The following is a 22413-nucleotide window of genomic DNA, read 5'->3' as shown; positions in this document are numbered from 1 at the left end:
GGCTGAGTTTAAGTGGCAGTAGTACCCATATAGGAGCTGGTAACTCAAGCTTAACCAAATAGAAAATTATGTAAAATACCTCCTGTAGACTTGAGGACGTCAGATACAAAATAATGCTCTAGAAAATAGTCAAGTGTGAAAAAACTGTCCAAGAAGAGATAATGTAGGGAAATTTTTACATAAAATATTGTTAATGACTTGTTCTGCAGTAAGATTTCTGAATTTTCTTAAGAAAATGTCTGCTATAAAGACTCTCATTAAATTAACCTGCAGTACAGTACCACCATCTAAGGAGTCCAACACCCTCAAAAATGCCTTACAGATAATAGTGTAGAAACCTTAGTATCTTAAATTGCATATAAATTATTTTGGGGTTTTTATTCATGGTTTTTATTTACATAGATGAACATGGAAACATAATTTGCAAATTCACTAGTTATAGAAGTTACTCAATGAAATGAGAAGGCATTGTTATTTTTAACTAACTAGCTGTATGTGTTCCAAATACGTGCTTGTTGTAAAATGCAGTTTGCAGATTGCACTACATAATTGGTCCTTAAATTGCGTGGTATTTTCTCTCTTTTTTGATCTGATGATTACCCAAATCTAGAATGAACTGAGTTATTTATCCACATCTATTTGTCAGTTAAATTGATGCTTCTGAAAGTGACACATTTATAGCACGGGCTTGTGCCCAAATACAGAGAAGAAAGTTCTGTGTAAGGTTTCTGAAACTGTTTGTGAAATCTGTGGGTTACATCTACACCTGGTCAATGCTTTTGTCTTCAGAAAACGTGCAGTTAGGATCAAGAGATTCAAAGGTACTTTGTGTTTTGGTGATGGACAAAGATAAGGAAAAAAGATACATCTTCTGGAGCAAAGGGCAAAGATAAATCAAAATAGGATATGAGGTAGGATTTACACTTTGGACTTCAGAAATGGAAAATAAGTTATTCAGCATACAGTTCAGCATTCGGTTATTTCATACAGGACGATTGACTAACATAAGCAATATTTTTTTGGAAGAAGTTGCTTTATAGGCATAAGATATTTGTTCATACTGGTTAGAGAAGAAAATATACAGAGTTTCCTTTAATATTGACTGCATTTTTGGCCAGTTAAAGAAATATGATCTCCTTGATTTTTCTTAGTGAATATATACAGCTGCACAGATGTGTCTGTTCTGTGTGATGAAACGAATTACCTGAAATGCGGTATCTCATTTGGATACTATTGGATGCATTTGTAAAATATCATTTACCCCAACACTACGGTACTGTCAACAACAAGAGTCACTTCCCTGGTTTCTTTGCCATATTTCGTAAATGCATCTATGAGGCTTTGAAGCCAGTTCAGCAAGAAAGTTGCTAAATGCTTGTCATTGTTCTTCTATTAAATATTTAGATATTTTCTTATAATCACAGAGCTCTAAACAAAAGAGTGAACATAATTTTTAAAAAAGTTACTCCTGCAAGAAGTGAAAAGACAGTAGTGAACATTACCTTAACCTCCTGCGCAGCCTGCTATCACAAATAAATAGCTTTGGATTACATATCCAAATAAGTCACTCAGCCGCTACCTCTTTTCTATATGATACACTATCTCTGGTTTCTATAAAGAAAAGATTAGCATTAAACTTCTTCATTATAGGCATGGAATGTAATTCAGTTTTGTTCTTTAAATCTCACCATTTTTTCCTTTACATCCACGTATTTCATTACTGCATCACATCATGCATATCTCCTAGACTTTCATAAGAAAAGATTAACACAGAGATGTGAAATTTGTAACAATGAAATTTTACTAAATTACAATGGTTTTGCTTTATTAACTCATTGTTCTCTATAATTCTCCTTAGTACACAGTCAAATTATGATAAATGTTTTGAAAAAAATTAATTTATTTAAGTTAGTTTATACTGCTTCCACACCAAGGCCACATCTTTAAGACTCTCAAAAAAAAAAAGAAATGTATGAATCTACACAGGGCTGTAGGCATTCCTTTAAAAAAAAATACGTAGAATGACCAATAGATGTAGTCACTATTGCAAATACCTTCACTCATTTAGCTCATATTATAATGCACACAATTGTTTTGACTAAGGTGCTCCATTAAAAATAGCTTATAACAAAACGCTGAGGTAAAGCAGAAGGGCCTTGGGAAATAGGAGATAGTTGCCTCAGGAGTATATTTGTGGTAGGAGTAAATTTCAGTAAGTTCAGTAACTTCAGAAAAAATTATTTTGTGGCAAAAATTCTTACTGTGCCTAAGAACAATTTAGCAGTAACAGAGTTGAAATCAGTGGCATGCATTATACCACTGCTAGAGAAATTCAAAATAAGCAAAGGTAACTGTCAAGCAAATTATCTTAAATTCTCTGTTGTGTTAAAATTTCATACTTTCTAACATCAATTTTGTGTTTTCTTGTGTGAATATCTCTATCATTCAGGTAATTAAAAGCCTCCATCATAAATATATATTTTTAAAACCTTCTATGCTTAAAAGCTATAAAGTGAGGCCACACTCACAATTGCAAAGACAATTGCAAAGACAAACAATTGCAAAGACAGAGACAAGATACAATCTTAAAAAAAATTAAGAACTTGTAAGCTAATGCTGTGATTTTAAGACAGAACAATTAGTTTTTAAGTGTGGCAGTACTGGGGTTTTTTTTTTGTAATTAAATGTACACAGCTAGGTAAGGCTGTGGAACATTGCAGTGAGAATGATAGGAGCTACAGGCAGGATCTCTGCTGTAACTTGGAATATCTTTTCTGGAGCTGTCAAAAGCTCAAGCTAATTTTCAGCTTATTTCCCCAGCTGAAATGTTAAAGCAGAGCAGAATCCTTGTCCCACAACTAAAGTGAACAGAAAGAAACTTGGAAAACCTACACAAGAATGTAGGGAAGGAATTTTCCTAATGACAGGAATGAGCTAAAAAAATGATCTTTGGAGTTACTGCAGCGTTCAAACCGCAACAGAGGCCACTGCTCACTGTTCCTGGAAGCATTGTAGCACGTGGCTCAGCTGGTCACACCTGTTACCCTCTGTACCCCCTCCTCCTTGCGTCCTTGCACAGAGCATGATGCAAAGCTTGACTTCAGAGGGAGCAGAATTAACTTGTAGGAAATTGTGGGCTGAAATGTTGATGAGTGTCTTGAAAATATAACTATTTTAGTATTCTTTTGCCCTTTTTTTTTTTACACTTTGAGAAAGCAGGTTTAGTCCCCAAATACCTAATCGTGCAATTTACTCAGCTGGATGTGAAGTCGTCATTGACATTTGTGAGAGATTGGAGAACACTGTGCAACACCTGAAGAATGAGTTAAATTCTGAATAAGTATATAATGTATACTGTTTATAATGTAAACACACTTTTTATTATAAAATTGCCTTCTGTGGTTTTCATCATTAGAGCCATTTTTTCATTGCTTAACTGGAAGTTCAGGCAAAGCACCAGCACCTATATTCAGATCTTCATTTTCTTGTAAGATTACAAAATATAAATATTTAAAGTATATATGTTGTTATTGATAACTCTTTTATGAATTATTTATACAAATAATGAAATTGTATATAAGGCATTAAAATATTGCATTGCGAGTTGCACAAAAATTGAGCAGTGTGCAAAGAACATCAGCATCTGAATAATCTGATTACTGCAGTGTACTCTAAATCTTATATGATGAAGTTGATTTCTTTTAAAAATCCAGTTAAATTCTTTAAGTAATAATGTTTGACCGTCTGGGAGTGTTGGACTACTTAACTTGAATGGAGAAAAAACAACATGGAAGTTACACACAGGATTGTGATGGAAATGCTGACTCTGCCAGTGCAGGAGCGTCAGAATATTTAATTTAACTTTTCTTGCTGGACGTACTTAACACCACTAAGGATAAACTTACTTTTTAATTTACAATTTATCTCTCTGCACTTTTTGTAGTGGTCAGAGTTCCCTATTATAATTCTTCCCTACGGCTGTGTCTTAAAGTTTCACTTCAGCTGCCATTTTAAATTAGCTTTTAAGAGTGTGCAGAAAGGAAAACCTCTCTATTCCTTAGTGACTCTCAAAAAACACAAGTTCCAGCAGGATTATGCATTAGAGAGAGCCTTGAACTGTTTTTCTTAAGGCCCTGGTGCTTACTCAGTCAGTGTACTGTTCAACTCTGTTTATATTTTGTTCACAGTCATTAAAATCCCAGACACATGTGCTCGTATGTATTTCCATGCATGGAGGGTTGTGAGGGCATAAAGAAGAGAAGAGTGAAAAAGAAAGACATACTTTGTGAATTGCTACTTGATGCCAGTGTGCATGAACTGCTACTCACCTGGCATCTGACTGTCCTTTTTTGTTTGCTGTCATGCAATAACATAGCCAGTGGAAAAGTAAAGTGGGCTTTGAAGCATGAAAAGCGAGTATCTTAACCATTGTTCCCCTGCTACCAAAATACCTCTGGTTTGCTTCCTTGGAGTATTGACTTTCCAGTCTAGTGATTGTGTTTCAATGTCTGCATTAAATACTTAATTGCTATCGTTTTAACATACAGCAGATACAATGTAGCTGAAAACTACACATAGGTGGAGAAAAGGCAAGGCAAAGAGTGGTACCGTAGAACTGCAGGCAGGAAGAGAAATGGAGGAAAGAGAATGGAAAAGGAAGTAGGAAAGAAAAGAGAAATTCAGTGTCATTTGAATAAAATGAATTTCATTTATGTAGAATTTATATTTCTTTTATTTTATTTTTTTGCCAGCCTTTATCTGACATCATTACAGCAGTTTCTATTCTCTTTCAAGGGGACAGTTCTCTACAAATTTGCATGAATGCTAGCATGGCCTGCAGGAACGCACCTAGGATGCCATCTTGAGTTCTTATTCTGCGGACTGATATGTACACACATATGCAAAACCTTTTGTTGTTCTTTCTGCCTCTTTTGTTTCTATCTGCACACGTTATACAATATTGAGAACCCATAGCAAAGGGATAGGGAAATGAGTAGATAAATTTTGTACTTTCAGTATCTAGAACCTGTCAAATAGATGTATTTTTAAAACAATTCTCTATACAGGGAATTCTCTTTTTCAAAAGCATTTGCAGTGCATTTGTTCCTCTGTGTTGCTCTCTGTGTCTTTTGGTTGTGGTTTGGTTTGGGGTTTTTTGGCTCTCCAGAAGCATTATTGCCTTCTCACAGCTAGATAGTAATCCTCTTATCCCCAAGAGGATCAGTAGGCTGGAACAGACTGGACGTGAGTTAATGCTGGCCTAGTTAACATAAAGCTGGAATTTTCTTGTAAGACTTGCTTTGTGGTGGGTTTTCTGTGTCTAGCCATGAGCCCTTCTGGTTTCTGTGGCTCAGTCTCCCTTTGATAGAGATTTATTGCTTGCTTTGGTGATCCCTCTGTAGAAACAGAGAATGCTTCAAAGGACGCGATCCTGTGCAACCTGCTGTAGGTGAACCTGCTTTAGCAGGGGGGTTGGACTAGATGGTCTCCAGAGGTCCATTCAACCCCTACCATTCTGTGATTCAGTGATTTGTCTTTGAATCCTTTTCAGTCCTTAGAAGCAGAAAATTCTCTTACTATGACTGTTCCAAGTGTAATGGCAGTAAGGGGGCCTGTAGATAGCAGTTTTATGCCATATAGTAGCCCATGCTATATAAAAGATGGAAAACAAATTCAGTCTGTGTTTGTGCAAAAAATACTTCATTTAGCTTTATTAGCTGACCCTTTTTTTAATTCACAAACTCTCTTGAATTGAACTGGTGACTGCCAAGTTATTGCAGGGTAAGTATTTCAATTAAGTATTTTCTAATTCACTTAATTTTGAGGTAATCTCCAAAACAAATTCACATTAACTAATCCTCTCCTATCACTATGAAGATAGACAAGAAAAAAAAATACAATTAGAAAAGGAAAGAGCATATGACTAATTCTATCCCAGTATTCTTCATTTCAAATAACTCTCCTCTTGCCCATTGTGAAGGTGAATTCTTCTTTCCACAATAAACAGTGCCGTCCAACATCAGGCCTGTTTCCCATTCATCAAACGTCACCTTAATGACGGCTGAGGTAATTTTATATTGAATTGCTTACTTGTGTGTTTTTCTCTGTGGGAGACAGTGTCTGATGTAGCAGGTCAGGACTCGTTTTCAGTGATATGTCACTGATGTGATGCAATAAGTCTCAGTCCCAACCAGTGTTGAGGAATAGCTCCCACTATGTGAGGTTGACTGTGTCTATGCACGAATCAAGGGACAGTGTAGAATTTGTCCTCCTAAGAAAACAGTTTGCTTATTACATATCATCTGACAAAAAAATGTAAACGAATTTTTTTTTATTTTAGGTTCATATGCTTATCACAGTTTCTTAAACATTTCGTGAGTGTGGAATTTGTGAGACAGTAGGAAGCCATACAACACGCATGAAACTATAATGGGATCTCTCTGAGAAAATAATTAGGCTTGGAGGGGAGGTTTTCCTTTGCAGGATGTTTCTGGAAAGGAAAGAAAAATGGAACTAATGGTTAAGTAGAGCCTCATATTACAGGCTCTTGTCTGTGATTGTCTAGAAATTGAATTAACCTCTCTCTTGTGCATATCGTTTAAAATCTAACTTAGGAAAGGCTGCACGGAGGTTAGGACTGTTAAGGTCTAATAAGTAGAAATAGTAGCAGAGGTCCTCACACCGGGAGAAGAGAGGACTTGTGACAAGAGAGGAAAGGAGGGGAAGAAGGGGAAGTGAAATGTTAATTTTGGCAGTCGAGCTGACAGAATAGATTTGTCTCCAAGCCCAATAGTTGTAAAAGTAGGCCAAAGGGGTCTACTGAGTAAACAAATGGAAGTTTGTTAGTTCCTTCCAAAAATGATACTTTCTGTGTGCACTGTCTGGGCACAACAGAAGACAGAAAAGGAACTTGTTAGTCTTTTAATTATGTAAGACAATTATATATGGTTTTAATGCCACTATCAACATTTTTTTACTTTCAGGAATAAAAGATCTATTGTTCATAAACACAGAGGGCTTGCCCACAGTTCTGGGTGTTATTTAAGGGGAATTGTCTTGTGTAAATCTGTTAGGTTTCTTAACTCTGCATTCTGAAATAAGCATGAAATTTCAAGTTTTGCAATCTAATATTTTCAGAAGAAAGTTTTGTGACACATTTTTTGTTTCTGTTAATTACATGTAGTTTAAGAAAAAAGAGCAATAAAAGTGAGGCAGTTCATTTCTAAAGACTACTCACTGATTGTTATTGAGTGGTATCTGTCATCCTGTAGTGTTGCATGCTTTACCTAAATAGGGAGGGGGGTTCTGTAACTCGTTGGGGTTACTTTGCTTTGGGGGGGGGTGGTGGGGGCAGGGGAAAATCAAATTCCATTATCACTTAATTGGAATTGACTCTCCATAACTTTCTGTGTTTAATTTTTTTTAAATCCTTACTACAGTAGGAAAGTGTATGGGGGGAAGAGAATGCATCTTGCTGTCAAGAATTACTCATTTTGTCTTTATCCTCACCACAGCAAGATTTTAATTTTAGGGTGGCAAAGGAAGAAGAGGGAAAGGAGGGCAAAGAGAGAACATGGGAAAGCACAGATTAGGGTTATGGGCTGAGAGGAAGGGACGGAAGAGTGATAAAAATCAGAGTGAGTTTGTAAGGCTGGAGCTCAGAAGGACTTGGCAAAATATGTTTTCAGGACATAGTGAAAATTTGAGAATGGAAGGAAGGCTGTTCCCTAATGATTTTCCTTTAGTGACTCACCAATCTACCATTACTTACAAAAATACATAGCAGCCCCTGTAAGAAAAAGAATTATCCACTTCACAAACTTGCTGGGCTGCTAGAGATGTGGATAAATCAGGGAATAGCCTATGAGAATAGAACTAGCTGATATGAGGGAATCAAACAGAAAAAAGATGGGAGCTGGTGCCTTCATGGAATCAACGCAGACTGAGAACACGGACTAGCTCTTCGGGCAGCCTGCACTGGAAAACGCTTGATTGACCCAACATTAACAAAATAGGCTCTGCTTTTACCTAGTAATAATTCATCCCAGATAAGTGTCTGTTTTGCCTACACCCGAGGCAACCCTCTTGTTGCGGCATACTTTTTGGGTAGTGGAACATGTATTATATACTTATATAAAAATCTAGGGCTAAAAAACCAGTTTATGTTCCTGATCTGAGGCAGGAGTAAACCTATTTAAACTTTAGCAATATGGAACCTGTACCGTGGGATTATATTAGGTTGACTGGGCATGATAGACAAAAATCAAACATCCTGTGTGGAGAATCGGTGAGTATTAGGAAGAAGGGAGTAGCAAGTTAGATTGAAATTGTCAAAGCGAGACATGCAGGAAGCATTAATTCTACCAAAACAAGACAGGGAACAGCTTTATGTTGTAGGTGTGTACAATTTTCTTAGCATTCAGAAACGTCTCACTACCTTTTAAACAAAGTGTATTCCAGCAAGTTCTTTCTTTGCAAATGCCATTAAACACTTCAAAGTACCATGCACTGATTTCAGTAACAATTTAGATTTTTGCAGCAGAGTGTAATGTCTTCTTGTGTGCAATGAGCCTGAACCAATCTTTTATGTTCTTTTTTTCTTTGTATTTCTAAATGTGTGTGGGCTGCAGATGGTTCTGTGAAGGAAAAGAACTCCAGAATACGCCTGACATTCAGATCCGTTCTGGAAGTGGAGGACTTCATTCACTAATTATAGCAGAAGCCTTTGAAGACGATACTGGACGCTATACTTGTCTGGCTTCAAATTCCATTGGTTCAGATAGTACATCAGCTGAAATATTCATTGAAGGTAAGAGATGAAATAATAAGATACTTGAACATACAGGTAAAGATAACTAAGCTGAAGTTTACTCTTGGTTCTGTGTGTTAAGACTACGTTTGCTTTGGTGGTATTTTTATGGTGTTCCTCTGCTTCCCTTTAATGCAACACATTTTAAACATCACATCATACTAATTCAGCTATTTCAAGGAATGTTCACTGTTTATTTAGGGTACAAGTAAGATAAAGAGTGGAAAAGGAGAAACAAGCAGAGCTTTTGGCATATGGTTAGCTTTTAAGTAGCACCTTCTGTAAATCAAAGATTTGACTGGTGATACCAATAATGATTTTCACGATAGCAGTAATCATCTCCACCTCAGTTCTGAACTTCCTCCCAATGCTATTAAATGCGGCTGCCCCAAATGAGTCTTGTTCAGTCACAGGTAAATGTATTATAACTCTTAACATGTGGTACACTGACTTTAGGTCCGGTTAAAAGTCAGTCATACTGGTTTTGTCCAGAATCAGCTGCCAGTAATTGTCAAAATATTTCTTGACTTCAAAATTAGTCATAATTCAAGTATTATTTTCTCTGAGGAAAGTTATTAACATGACTAAATTTAATAACTAAAATTATTAAATTATTTTTTTAGTGGAGGACTGTGTTTTGGGCATGATTCTATTAATTGGATACTGAATTTTATTTTAACTCATGTATCTTTCAAACATTTTTGTAGTATGTATTCTTTTACCAGTATTGTAGCTCATTAAAATTTATTTAGATGGTTAATTGAAAGCATAAACCAAATTAATATAGGAAATACTCATAGGAAATCTGAATAATACCATAGCAAAATGATTAAATAGCTTTTGATTAACAAAGCAATAAACTTTTCACTATAAATTAGCTAAATCATGACAGATGTGCATTTATAGAGTTACTTTCTTTGTGTTTTATTCTCAGAACTTTGTTATCCCACACTGGGATATAATAGCAAAATCTGCAAGACTTTTCTGAATCTTATGGATTCTAGTAACACTTTTCTTTGCAGAAGTATGCATGATTTCAGAAATCCTTAGGTATAGTATAAATATATAATACTGTGTGAATTTATAATAATAGAAGCAACACCACTAAAAAAGAAATGGGTAGGTATAGAGATAAATAAAACAACTCCTATCTCCTATTATAGAGATAATAAAACAACTCCTTTTTTAAGATCTGGCAGTCTTACCCTGTGGAAGTGCTATCTTGAAGTTTTACAACATGTAACTTTGAAAGAGAGAGAGTTGTACAAGTTGTTAGGTTATTCCCCTATGATCTTTAAGGAAACCGGAATGTCACATAAACATTACTTTGTACATTAATAGTCTTGATGACACGGATGCTTCATACTTTCTTCTGTGCAGCAGGCCAAGCCACGTAAGACCTCATTATCCTTTGCTCAAGTGAAATACTTTCATGTAGACCCGCTTTGCTCACTTGACATTGCTTCTCTCTTCTTACCTTTTCTGGGCTACTTGTTGCTTTGATTTTTGTAGTCTAAACTTTGTAAATAAATAGGGTACTTGGGTACCTCAGTCCAAATTTTGTTTCGTTGGAATCAGTCTATGCTATACTATGCATCTTGATTATGAACTGCTTATGATTTCTATTACAAATACAGCTATGCATATGTATGCACAAATCCTTTAAGGAATAGTATCTACTGTGTAAATGTCTGGAATAAATGTTGTGTGAAGTACCAGTTGTTAGGAAAAATTAAGACAAAGTGAACAAATGCTTTCATATTATTTTCTTTAAGTGAGTTCAGGGTATTGCCAAACACATACGTTACACCAAGACTTCCACTGGCAAGAAATACTAGTACATAAATGTTATGTATAGGTTAATATAAATAGTTTGAACTGTGGGTAGCAAGTTTAGTCTGAAAATGTCTTGCTATACTGAGTTGCTCTTACGTAAGGTTGAAGATTTGTTATCTGTGTATAAGCCATATGTTTGCTTAAGCTTTTAGTTTTAACATTCAAGTAAATAAAATTATATCTTTCCAGTAGAGTGGTAGTAGTCAGCATTTTTTTTTTCTTTTTTGTTCATATTTGCTTCAATATGAAGGAAGACAGCTAAGAGCCTAGGGAAAACAATTTGCAATTAAATCGGCATGGTTATGATTTCTGTAACTGTCTAAAGTACATAGTTACAATCTTTTATCAGATAAGAAAATCTGCAGTAGTTTATTACAGGGTTCTCAGCTCTTGAAGTGAAATGCAAAAGTAGAATAGTATTTTATTTGGAATGTAAACATTAAATAAATCAGTATAAGGATATGAGATTACTGAAAATACTTTCTTTTCCAGGTGCCAGTTCCACAGACTCGGAGAGTGAAAGTTTAATTTTCAAATCAAAATCTGGAGCTATGCCACAGTAAGTGTGCAAAGTAGGACCAATGCTGTGCTAATGTTCTTAATAAGGGACACTGGAAAATCTTTGGTAGTTTGAGATCTGAATAAGCACCTGGGGTATGTTTGCATATGTCTTGTCTTTTCTCCTTCTCTCATGTGATATAAATGCGTAGTGTAGTAGTATAACTGTAGATTGTATCAATGTACTTGTTCTGTCAGAGAAGTCTGGCCGTACCCTGACAGCTCTTTTGTTCATATCAATTTTTCAGATTCAGGAGTAACTTTAAGTTAACCAGTTCTTCATTTGTAATCACCCAGCCCTGTGCCTCCAAAAAAACACCATGCAGAGGCCTACATTCTTTAATAAGAAACAAAACACATTTTATTTTGTATCTCAAGTCAGTGCTTTTTATTGCGTGTGAAAGTGTGAATTAGCCAAAGATTGTGTTCTATTCAAGCTTCCTCCAATTTGATCTTTTCAGCTGATAATGACATATTTACAGATGTAGAAAATACAAAGTGGCTTATCGGTTAGAAACTAACATATTCTGATTGCAGATGTTATAAGGTGCTTGCTGGCTTGTTTTTTTTCAGGGCCCAAAAGAAAACCACCTCTGTTTCCTTGACAATAGGATCTTCCACACCAAAGTCTGGAGTCACCACAGCTGTGATTCAACCTATCTCTGTGCCCAGTCAGCAGGTATTTTTAGATACCAATTTTTAAATTAGGAAAAGTATTTAAAATTTAATTTCAAAATTTGTAAGTCCTGAAAAACTCTTTCATATTGAGGAATTATATTATTGAAATATAAATTTATGTTATTGTATTAAGAATGATTATTTCAAAAAATTAAGTATATATCTAGTGAATGGGACATAGGAGTAAATATACATATGGATTCTTACACAGTGTGTATCAACATGGCATGTGAGCAGCTGACATATCTGGTGATGACGAAAATTACAGTGTGTATCACTTACTAGTGACTTGGTCCAATTCCAGAAGAATGCAATACAAATGAACGCCTGCAATATTTTTTAGCAAAAGTTTTAAATTCTGTTATTAAATTAAATATTGCTTTAATTTCCCTGAGCCTTTTAGAGAAAATTGCTACTGCCTAGAAGTTAAATGTAGAAAATCAATGTGCATTAGTTTATCCTAAGTTTTAATGCTCCTGTGGATGACTTAAAGTTTGCATATAAATAGTAAAATACAAATAAAATAAAAATCTCTGTTAGACAGTACATCGTAAATTCTTTTCCCTTCTTTTGGCTAATGGTAAGCTTTTAGGTACCTAGATTTATTTATTACTACATCAGTCAAGGATGTAGTAACAGGAGAGGCAAAAATGCTTCAGTTCAAAGGACTGACTTCAATTATATTAACAGGAGTTGAACTCAAAATACTTCAAGGCAAAGACAGTTGGATAAAAAATTCCCATGGGAAGTGTAGAAGCCTTTAAAGCTTGCATTTTGATTTCAGAAATAGATGTGAAATAGTGATGTCACTCAAGAAGCGTGCTAGAACAAGAACACTGTAAGACTGTGCATTTGAGAGTTTGCATTATTGCATTAGTGCATGCAGGCCATATTATTGAAACCAATTATCTTTCCATTTTATAGTATTGTTGAATTGCTTTGCAGGTTCAAAGCCCTACTTCATATCTGCACCGTGTGGATGGACCTAAGTCTATCTATTCTGCACCCATTTTTACAAAGGTATGTTTTATCCATCATGATTTTTATATCATACTCTATAGTCCAGAGGAAATATCAAAATTATATATCCTAATGCAGGAATGTTTGATCGTGTTAAAATTTTTGCAGTTTTCATTATCCTTTTCAGTATTAATGACTTCCTAAGAAAATCATAGAATCATAGAATCTTCATGGTTGGAAAAGACCTTTGAGATCGAGTCCAACCAAACAACCTACAATCTCTGCCACTAGAGCATGCCCCGAAGTGCCAAATCTAGACGTTTCTTAAATACTTCTAGGGATGGTGACTCAACCACCTCCCTGGGCAGGCTGTTCCAGTGCCTGACCACTCTTTCAGTAAAGCAATTCTTCCTAATATCTAAGCTAAACCTCCCCTGCCGCAGCTTCAGACCATTTCCTCTGGTCCTGTCATTATTCACTTGGGAGAAGAGGCCAACACCCACCTCTCTCCAGCCTCCTTTCAGGTAGTTGTAGAGGGCAATGAGGTCCCCCCTCAGCCTCCTCTTCTCCAAGCTAAACATGCCCAGCTCCCTCACTCTCTCCTCATATGACTTGGTCTCCAGACCCCTCACCAGCCTGGTAGCTCTCCCCTGGACACGCTCCAGCACTTCAATGTCCCTCTTGTACAGAGGGGCCCAGAACTGAACACAGTACTCGAGGTGAGGCCTCACCAGTGCCGAGTACAGTAATTTTCCACTGCCTTCTTATGCCTTTTATCCTATTAAATCAGCGGTAGAATTACATGAATATTCTGTGTGTGTTCATCTTATGCCCATAATTGGTAAAATAAAACAAGGTAGGCACCAATTACACATCACAGTCACGATAAAGCCTTATTCACAATAATTTATCTACTGACAAGAACAAATAACACAGGCTTTTTTACTTCACTTTAGAAAAAAATCCATGGAGGTATGTTACTTAAAGCAGTTCAGATATTCTTCATTGGGATGTCTTGCAAAATGTAAGGCATGGACTTGACAGAAGGGAAACTTTTATTCAGTAATTCTCAAGTGATTATTTAAGTCAATATTTACCTCCACATTCATCCCAAATGCAACTTTAGAACTGGGACTTAGGTAACAGCAAAAAGGAGGACGGCATATTTCCCTAATCCCTAAAATACAACTTTAATCTAAAATATGAATTTCATTTTGCCTTTAAACCATCATTTCCATAACAGTAACTATTATTTAGTCACCATTTGTTGAACTCAAAATGAAGAAAAGAAGGTATTTCTGGTTTTTACTTCAGAAAACCAGTTGACTAAAAGCTAGTATGGAACAGCAAGTTAGCTTCGCCTAGAGATACAAGCAAGCCCTGATCTCTACAACTGTCTAGCCTGGGTCTATCATATCCCTTTCTCGTGTCAGGAAAGGTCTGAATCTCTTGCTTATAATTCTGCACTGATACTGCAGGTATCACAGGAGAGTGAACGGTGGAGGTGCAAGGGGCTAGAGAATGTGGTTACTGCAAGACAGGGAGGCAGGCAACTTCCTACTAGGAGTGGGAAATGAGAGAAATCCAGCCCTCATTCAGAAACTACCAAAGCAATCAAAACTCCACTGTTTCTTCCCAATCCTCATATCTCTTGTCCCTGAAATCCAGTATTAACTGGCTCTAGCCAGTTGGGACATACCAAACCAGAACAACTCTAATTACAGAAGAAATGAATGAGATACGAACAACAAAAAATGTACTTATGCAGTAAATTTCTTTCTATGCAAACTTCAGGGAACAATCCAAAGATTTTAGGTTTCCATGTAACAAAATTCTTATGTATTTGATTAACTAGAGATCCATGAATAGTAACTAGGGATAACTCTGATCTTAGACCTAACTTCAAGTGCTTTGTTGCATCCATGCCTAAAACTTTATTAATAAACTGGAAAGGGAATGAGACAGTGTGGTTAAAAAGACTCTTTGATTTATAATCTTAAAATGAATAACAAAGGCAAAAATAGTGGCTGTCTCCTGTCAATTCTGTTACTTAAAGCACTGTGCTTCTCCTCTCTTACTGTAGTTCTTCATCAAAGTTTTAGGCTCTTCCTGATTTTTTTCAGATGTACACAAGAATTTATTACAGGCGTAATACTGTCTCAGAAGCTATCCCTATGCAAGCTGATATATCCTAATCATGTTTGTGTTATTTAATTTTGCCTGGTTGATTATAAATGGCTCAGAGGAAAAGCAACTCCACATTCTAGAGACTGACCTGAAGGCAGCACAGCTACTCTCTCAGGACCGAGTCAATCAACCGTAGCTAGTTGCAGAATTTTCATTTCACTTTGTGCAAGAATGATGAAAAATTAAAGGTCAGACTGTAGCTACCTGATTGTGATGGTCTGAGGAATTAAATACTTCTACACCTTTTCCATCTTTAGTCATATTAAAAATGTATTTGAAAATAATATATTCAGTCATTTTTACCTATATAGCCGATAGATTAAATTTAATCAGAGTGAAAATACAACTCGCAGAGAATGTCTATTGCAAAAATGTAATGACACAATAAAATAAATTGAAATGCAAAGGGAAGAAAAGACTATTTTTAAGAATGTAAAATGCTTGCAGTTCATTTGAATTGTGATTGTTATATTTCAGGAACTACAAAACTCCACAGCATCTGAGGGACAAGTTGTGGTATTGGAATGCAGGGTCAGAGGACCCCCTCCTATTCATGTTAAGTGGTTTCGACAGGGCGTTGAAATTCAAGATTCTCCAGACTTCAGAATTCTCCAAAAAAGTAAGGCAATAATCTGAAGTGGGGTGGGGTGGTGAGGGGAAAGATCGTGAAATTAGTCTGTCAGGACTGAGTTTTGGAGAGAGTGTTCTCTTCCTCACATTTCAGTGACTTTAATGGCTAGAAATAATAATTGAACTACTGCTACCAACAGACAAGTCTTCTTTATTTTGTAAAGTGTCTGCACAGATTCTGTACTTGTCTACAGCAATTTCAGTATAATATATTCATTCAGTATACTGTCGTTTATTAATATAATCTCTAATACCATTTTTCTTGTTTGTTTCCCCTCCTTATGATGTCATATGCAGAGCCACGATCTGCAACTGAACCTGGTAAGAATCATATGAAAAAACAATCTCTTGATTCACTAGCTCTTTGAGTTTGTACCGAAGCCATAAATAGAAAAGTGTTTCTGCTGAGCATTGGTAATATGAAACCCCCTTAAAGACAATGTTTCTTTATCACACCTTCCATACTCTATGCTGTCCTTCACATCAAGTCCTTTATTAGTTAAACAGTAAATTCCATTTAGACCAGCAAGGAGAGTCTCACAGCTTAAACACTGAAGCAAACTTATTCTCAGAAAAAAAGAAATTTACATGCTAATGAGGAAAAAGAACAAATCCCACAAAATTCCGTTACCCAAATTGTACTCATAAGAGTTTCATAACACCCAACCACTGAATGCTAGTTTTGCATCTAGCTTGGCAGATGTGAAGTGTTTTAAATGCAAGTAAAAGATGATCCTCAAAAACAAGGCCACGTTGGTTTTTTCTAGCCTATTCACAAGATAAAAGTCCTAGATTTCAGCAAGAGAAATGTTCTTCTTCCAACTACAGGTTTTCTCTGGCTGCTTCCATTATACATCATTATATGCTGTGGTAGTTTCTTCAATAGTAAGTGCACGCTAAAAGACAGAGAATATTTATTCTTTTCTTTAATGTTTCTAAGGCAAACAACATGTAGAAGAGAAGACAGTGATAAGTTCTGAGCCTTTCTTTAAGAGGGTGGCTGCTTGTGCTTGAATATGCTTGAATTTGGAGGGAGTTTTAATTATGGTGTAGAAAGATAAAACAGACAAGTTTTCTAAGACCTGGGTATTCCCAAAGAGTGTCTCTGAATTGAAGGACCTTAGCAATGCAGGGATCTTTTAAACTTTGAGGGGTTGCATTGGCAGCCTTTGACTGCAGGGAGAACAGACTTAGCAGCTGGGTGATGATTATAAAGTAGCAGTGTGGCTGTGAGGATATGGACTAGGAGGAAGCAGTGAATGTTTAATCTTAGGAGAAATTCAGCTTTCTCTTAGCTTTCATGTAAAGGAGAAGAGATGAAGAGGGAAGAAGCTTCTGCTTTTCTTTGTCAGTTACTCACTGATTTTCTTACTGCTTCAGAAAATTGTTATATGCCTATTCTACTTCATGACTACCATACACATACATATATACACACACATATGTGTGTGTACATGTGCACACACATGCATGCTTTATCCTTACAGTTAATATTATTAATTGTGGTGTGCAGCATCATCACCTCTAGTAACAGCTGATGCCCAGAATACATGTGACTGAATGATTTGATTTTTGGAGGCTTGAAATGTGTGCCATGTGAAGGGAAGAAGAGTGCTGGAAAACCCAATTAACCTCTAATGAGGAATTAAAACACATCTGAGTTCTAACAATGGGGTATTGGTAGTTTACAATCATGATCCAAACTTCAAGGCTTAAAAATTGTAAGTTACAGTACAAAACAGTTTGAGGAGAGTTTCAATATCATATCAAGCCTTTGGATATGAAAAGTATTTTTCAGTACTGTTAGTTGCAAGGTTCGTATAGCCTATCTGACGGATATTGCTGTGGAATAAATAAGAATATTTATGATAGTTCACAAAGCTAACAATTTCCTTTCGTAACTACTACCTGAAATGGGAAATAGAAAGTGGGATTCTGAGTCCAAAAAGATCGTCACTTTGCCAGACCTCTCGCATACCTGCACCATCATGTTGATGGTGCTAAATACTCTCCTTCCCACATCTGGTTACCTTGCAGAGCCTGCAAGAAGATACCTGAAGCCTTCTAAAGAGTATTAGGCAATGTATCCTTACATGAAAGGTGCATTTCTTGAGTTTTCAGAGGTACAGAAAAGTTATTTAATATCAAGGTATCTCATACGACTCTCAAGGTAGGTGGCAAGGCAAGAGTAGGAAGGCATCTCAAAATACTGTTTTGATATCTGTATTGTTGCAGTTTAATACATAACAGTAGTGAATGCCTGACAGCTGTCAGTCTTTTTTTTTTCATGCTTGTAATTCTGTTGTGATATATATTTATAAGCACCTTCCTGCTACCCAAAACCTATGAAAGAGTTTGCTTGGTATTTTGTTCTCCCTGGATTCATTGAGCTAAGTACTATCCCTGTAAGATTTGTGCATGTATCAATTCCTACTAAGCCCTATTAAATAATGTGCAGTGTCTTACTCTCCACTAAAATTAATGACAGTACACTTATTGGTTTATTTGTGAGGAATTGACTCTCTGCATGCAAAGGGAATGTAAATAAAGTTTGGACAAAATGTAAATATTTCCTTTTGGCATAAATTATGAGCAGTGTTTTGTGTATTAGTAGTAATACCAGTAATAAGTAACACTTGTTTTTAGGACGTCATGAAGGATCTTAAAATTTCTACAACAGGACGCTGTGTGCGTACCAGAAACATAATAGGTACAGCACTGGTTTGTGATGCAATTCATACTTTAAGTAGCCAGATAAAACAATACCTGCAGAGGAAATTGTTCCTAAGCAAACACACAGTTGCTATTCTGTGCTGATAGAGAATACGTTTGCAAGATTGTTAGGGAAATCAACACAAAATCATAGAATCATCTAGGTTGGAAAAGACCTTTAAGATCATCAAGTCCAACCGTTAATCTAGCACTGCCAAGTCCATCACTAAACCATGTCCCTAAGCACCACATCTGTATGTCTTTTAAATACCTCCAGGGATGGTGACTCAACCACTTCCCTGGGCAGCCTGTTCCAATGCTTTACAACCCTTTCGGTGGAGAAATTTTTCCTAATATCTGTTCTAAACCTCCCCTGGCTCAACTTGAGGCTATTTCCTCTTGTCCTATCACCTGTTACTTGGGAGAAGAGACCAACCCCCACCTCGCTACAACCTCCTTTCAGGTAGTTGTAGAGAGCAATAGGGTCTCCCCTCAGCCTCGTTTTCTCTAGGCTAAACAACCCCAGTTCCCTCAGCTACTCCTCATAGGATTTGTACTCTAGACTCTTCACCAGTTCTGTTGCCTTTCTCTGAACACACTCCAACACCTCAATGATTTTCTTGTAGTGAGAGGCCCAAAACTGACCACAGAATTCAAGGTGCAGCCTCACCAGTGCTGAGTACAAGGGGAAGACCACTTCCCTAGTCCTGCTGACCGCACTATTTCTGATACAAGCCAGAATGCTATTCTTGGCCACCTGGGCACACTGCTGGCTCGTATTCAGCTGGCTTTGACAAATACCTGCAGGTCCTTTTCCTCCGGGCAGGTTTCCAGCCACTCTTCCCCAAGCCTGTAGCGTTGCATGGGGATGTTGTGACCCAAGTGCAGGACTCGACAGTTGGCCTTGTTGAACCTCAAACCATTGGCCTCGGCCCATTGATCCAGCCTGTACAAATCTCTCTGTAGAGCCTTCCTACCCTCAGGCAGATCAACACTCCCACCTAACTTGGTGTTGTCTGCAAACTTACTGAGGGTGCACTCAATCCCCTGGTCCATTGATAAAGATATTAAACACAACAGGCCCCAATACTGAGCCCTGGCTATGCTAGATAAGTATTCAGAAATTTGAAAGATGGACATGATTTCCAAAAATTTTTCCAAATGTACAACTTCCATGGAATTTTACACAAATTGTAACAAGTTGTAGTGTGACTTTAATTGCTCATTATCAACCAAAGTCCAACTGTCAATAAAAACTTTATAGTGCTCAAAAACACTGATTATCCTTTGCTAGGTCGCTACTAATGATTTAAAAGAAAAATGTTCCATGAACTCATACAGGTAAGAAATTAAGAAGCAAGGGGGCAGGGAATTGGGGGATGGCTACTTTTTTTGGGTATATTCTATCTACCATAATGTGTTTTGCACTCCTTTTTCTGTCTAGACAGAAATCAGTTTGCATCACAAATCTCTCCAGACTGCTTTGTGAATTAATAGCTAGTCGGATTACTTAAAGCCAGCATCACAGTTTGTCAAATTACCTGCTCTGTATTTCTTTCTTGAACGTTTTGACTTTATACTGATTGAATCCTTCAAAGAACAGGCTGCCTGAGAATGAAAAATCCCATGGAGTCATTTGCCAGCTGTTGATATTTTGACCATTACTCAGCTGTCTGGAGACAGCCACAAACTGTATTGAATTACATTAAAACAATTGTCTAATGGCATGTAAGAAGAAAACTATATGAAGTAATTTTTCTTAAATTGCCAGGGAATTGCCGCATATACATGCTCTTTTTTCCTAAGCACAATACTGTGTATGTTCACCAAAAACATCTCAAAAGATAGTCATCACTTCTCTTGGTTTGTGCTTTCTTGTTCCCTGTTTGGCTGCTGTTTCAACTCTAGTAAGTAACTCCTTAGGAATTGCCCCCTATTTCTGTATAATGTTTGAAACTGAAAATATATGGCAAATGTTACAGAAATCCTTACTGCCTCCCCACACCAAGAAAATCAGCTTTTTGACAGCTGATGAAATACAAAACACAGAAACTTCAGTAGATCAGCATGCATTTTGGATCCTTGCATTTTTTAGTGAAAACAAGGGCTTGAAGAAAGCAATCTCCAATGAGCTATAGCTCAAGATGCCAAATGAAGAAAAAAACTGAAAAGAAGCTGAAACTATCCTTCATTAAAGGTGGCCTGATCAACCTATGCACTATTGCTCGTTAATTACATTTTCAATTGTGCTCCGCACTCCCAAGGTGCCTACAGAATTCTGGTCCTGTCAGTGACCCCATCTTAAGTCTGACTGTTACAATTGTCCTTGCTGGTTGATGCTTTCAAATTCAAAGTAAATCTCTGATCTTTTTTGTACTATGTGATTTAAAAAAAAAAAAATTGCTGCTGTTCCTCTTCAATTGTAAATATTTAAAGCTTGTTGGGGTACATCAATCATCACAGTTATGTTGCTGAATATGTTGATTTCAGCTTCAATGTATACACCTGAGTTATTTCAAACAAGCTAGCTTAGGCATCTACAGCATCATAACTGCCTTAGCGTAAGCTTTAGCATAAACTTTTCCTTGACCCTGGTAAACGGCTTAATTTCTCCTCAAACCTGAACACTGCTTTAGGGACTAAAGTCCATGCTGCAACAGCAGTATTCCTGTTTATTGTACCTGAACCAGCTAGATAGCGGCCATCTTAGGTGTTGATTACATATGCTGTAACCCTAGGTTCTGTACCCTAAAACTGCATTATATTGCCCACAATCACATTTGTTATTGTTCAGTTTTCTTCTCAGTATTTTGTAAGTGTTGTTTGAGATATCTTCAAACATAGTCAGTTCTGTGTGTCTTTTAAAAATTTGTCTCTTCATTTCTTGAGTGGCATAAAGCCTACCAAATAAGCCAGAACTGCTGCCTGACTGGGTAAAGGTGTATACAATAGTGATATCAGAAACCAGTAAATTTAATACTTTTTTAATTGTGTTATTGCAAGTTAAAACATCTACAGGTCTGCAATACTAACATCTATTGTTCTACTCTGCATATTCAGTTCTTCTCTATTTTCACACTTTCCTGTTCCCTTTATATGCACAGATACTTAAATGAGAAATTGTTACCTCATGGGCATATTTCTTTGCCATTAAGCTGGAGTTAAATATCTGATGGCTAGGGAAACAAGAGGGAGAATAAGAGACAAGTTGTCTGCAAGATGGCGGGGTTGTGTTTGGTTGGATTTTTACCAGGAAACCAACACTGTGACTACCCGCTGTCTTTGTGTAGCAGAAAACTTATGGCTTTGAACCTACATCAGAGCACTGGAACAGGCTGACCAGGGAGGTTGTGGAGTCCCCTTCTCTGGAGATTTTCAAGACTCTCCTGGATGCAGTCCTGAGTGATGTGCTTTAGGCAATCCTGCTTTAGCAGGGGAGTTGGACTAGATGATCTCTAGAGGTCCCTTCCAACTCTGAAGATTCTGTGATCTATAGAAATAGCTCTGTTCATTGCATCGTAATGAACAACTACTAATAAAAGACCTTATGTATTTCCCAGGACTGTATGTACATTACAGTGGAGGAAACTAAGGATGACATTTGGAGATGAAGCTGCGATATAAGAACTACTCTGCCTTTAATGTAATACATAGAAACATTCTGAAGTAAACACATTGCCAGTGATGAAATTTGTTAAAATGCAAGAGTTTTCTGTCTTACCAAAGATTATTCTTCCTAGTGGACTCATGAACCATAAAGGGAAAGGATTACTCTGTAAAATGTAATCTTTCTTTCTAAATAACTGACAAAATAGTCAAGTACTTGCATGCCTAAGCATTTTACATGTTTCAGTGAACAGAATGCTTTTGTATTCATTTAGTCAAGTGTTAAATATGTTTTAAGGCCCTGAGAACAGCATTTCAGAGCTGCTTTCTGGAACACATTTTTGTGATGAAATTATTTGTCAGCTGATGATTGCCGGGAAGTAGAACAGACATTATTTACTTCAAATCATCAGATTCTACTTAGCACAGTAACAGAA

General features: G+C 36.7%; 1 protein-coding gene across 11 annotated transcripts in view; it reads left to right on the top strand.

Annotated features, from left to right (window-relative positions):
• Positions 1-22413, top strand: part of PALLD (palladin, cytoskeletal associated protein) — a 198083-nt gene that overhangs the window by 58862 nt on the left and 116808 nt on the right. For all 11 annotated transcript variants that reach the window (XM_054201817.1, XM_054201819.1, XM_054201821.1 and 8 more), the window contains 6 exons: positions 8631-8809; positions 11138-11204; positions 11777-11882; positions 12827-12901; positions 15506-15647; positions 15956-15979. In XM_054201817.1, coding sequence (XP_054057792.1) covers positions 8631-8809; positions 11138-11204; positions 11777-11882; positions 12827-12901; positions 15506-15647; positions 15956-15979 — 593 coding nt within the window. The remainder of the gene's footprint in view (positions 1-8630; positions 8810-11137; positions 11205-11776; positions 11883-12826; positions 12902-15505; positions 15648-15955; positions 15980-22413) is intronic.

Source organism: Rissa tridactyla, chromosome 5 (genome assembly GCF_028500815.1).
Source record: "Rissa tridactyla isolate bRisTri1 chromosome 5, bRisTri1.patW.cur.20221130, whole genome shotgun sequence".
Lineage (NCBI taxonomy): Eukaryota > Metazoa > Chordata > Aves > Charadriiformes > Laridae > Rissa > Rissa tridactyla.
This window is presented reverse-complemented; position numbering and strand designations above follow the sequence as displayed.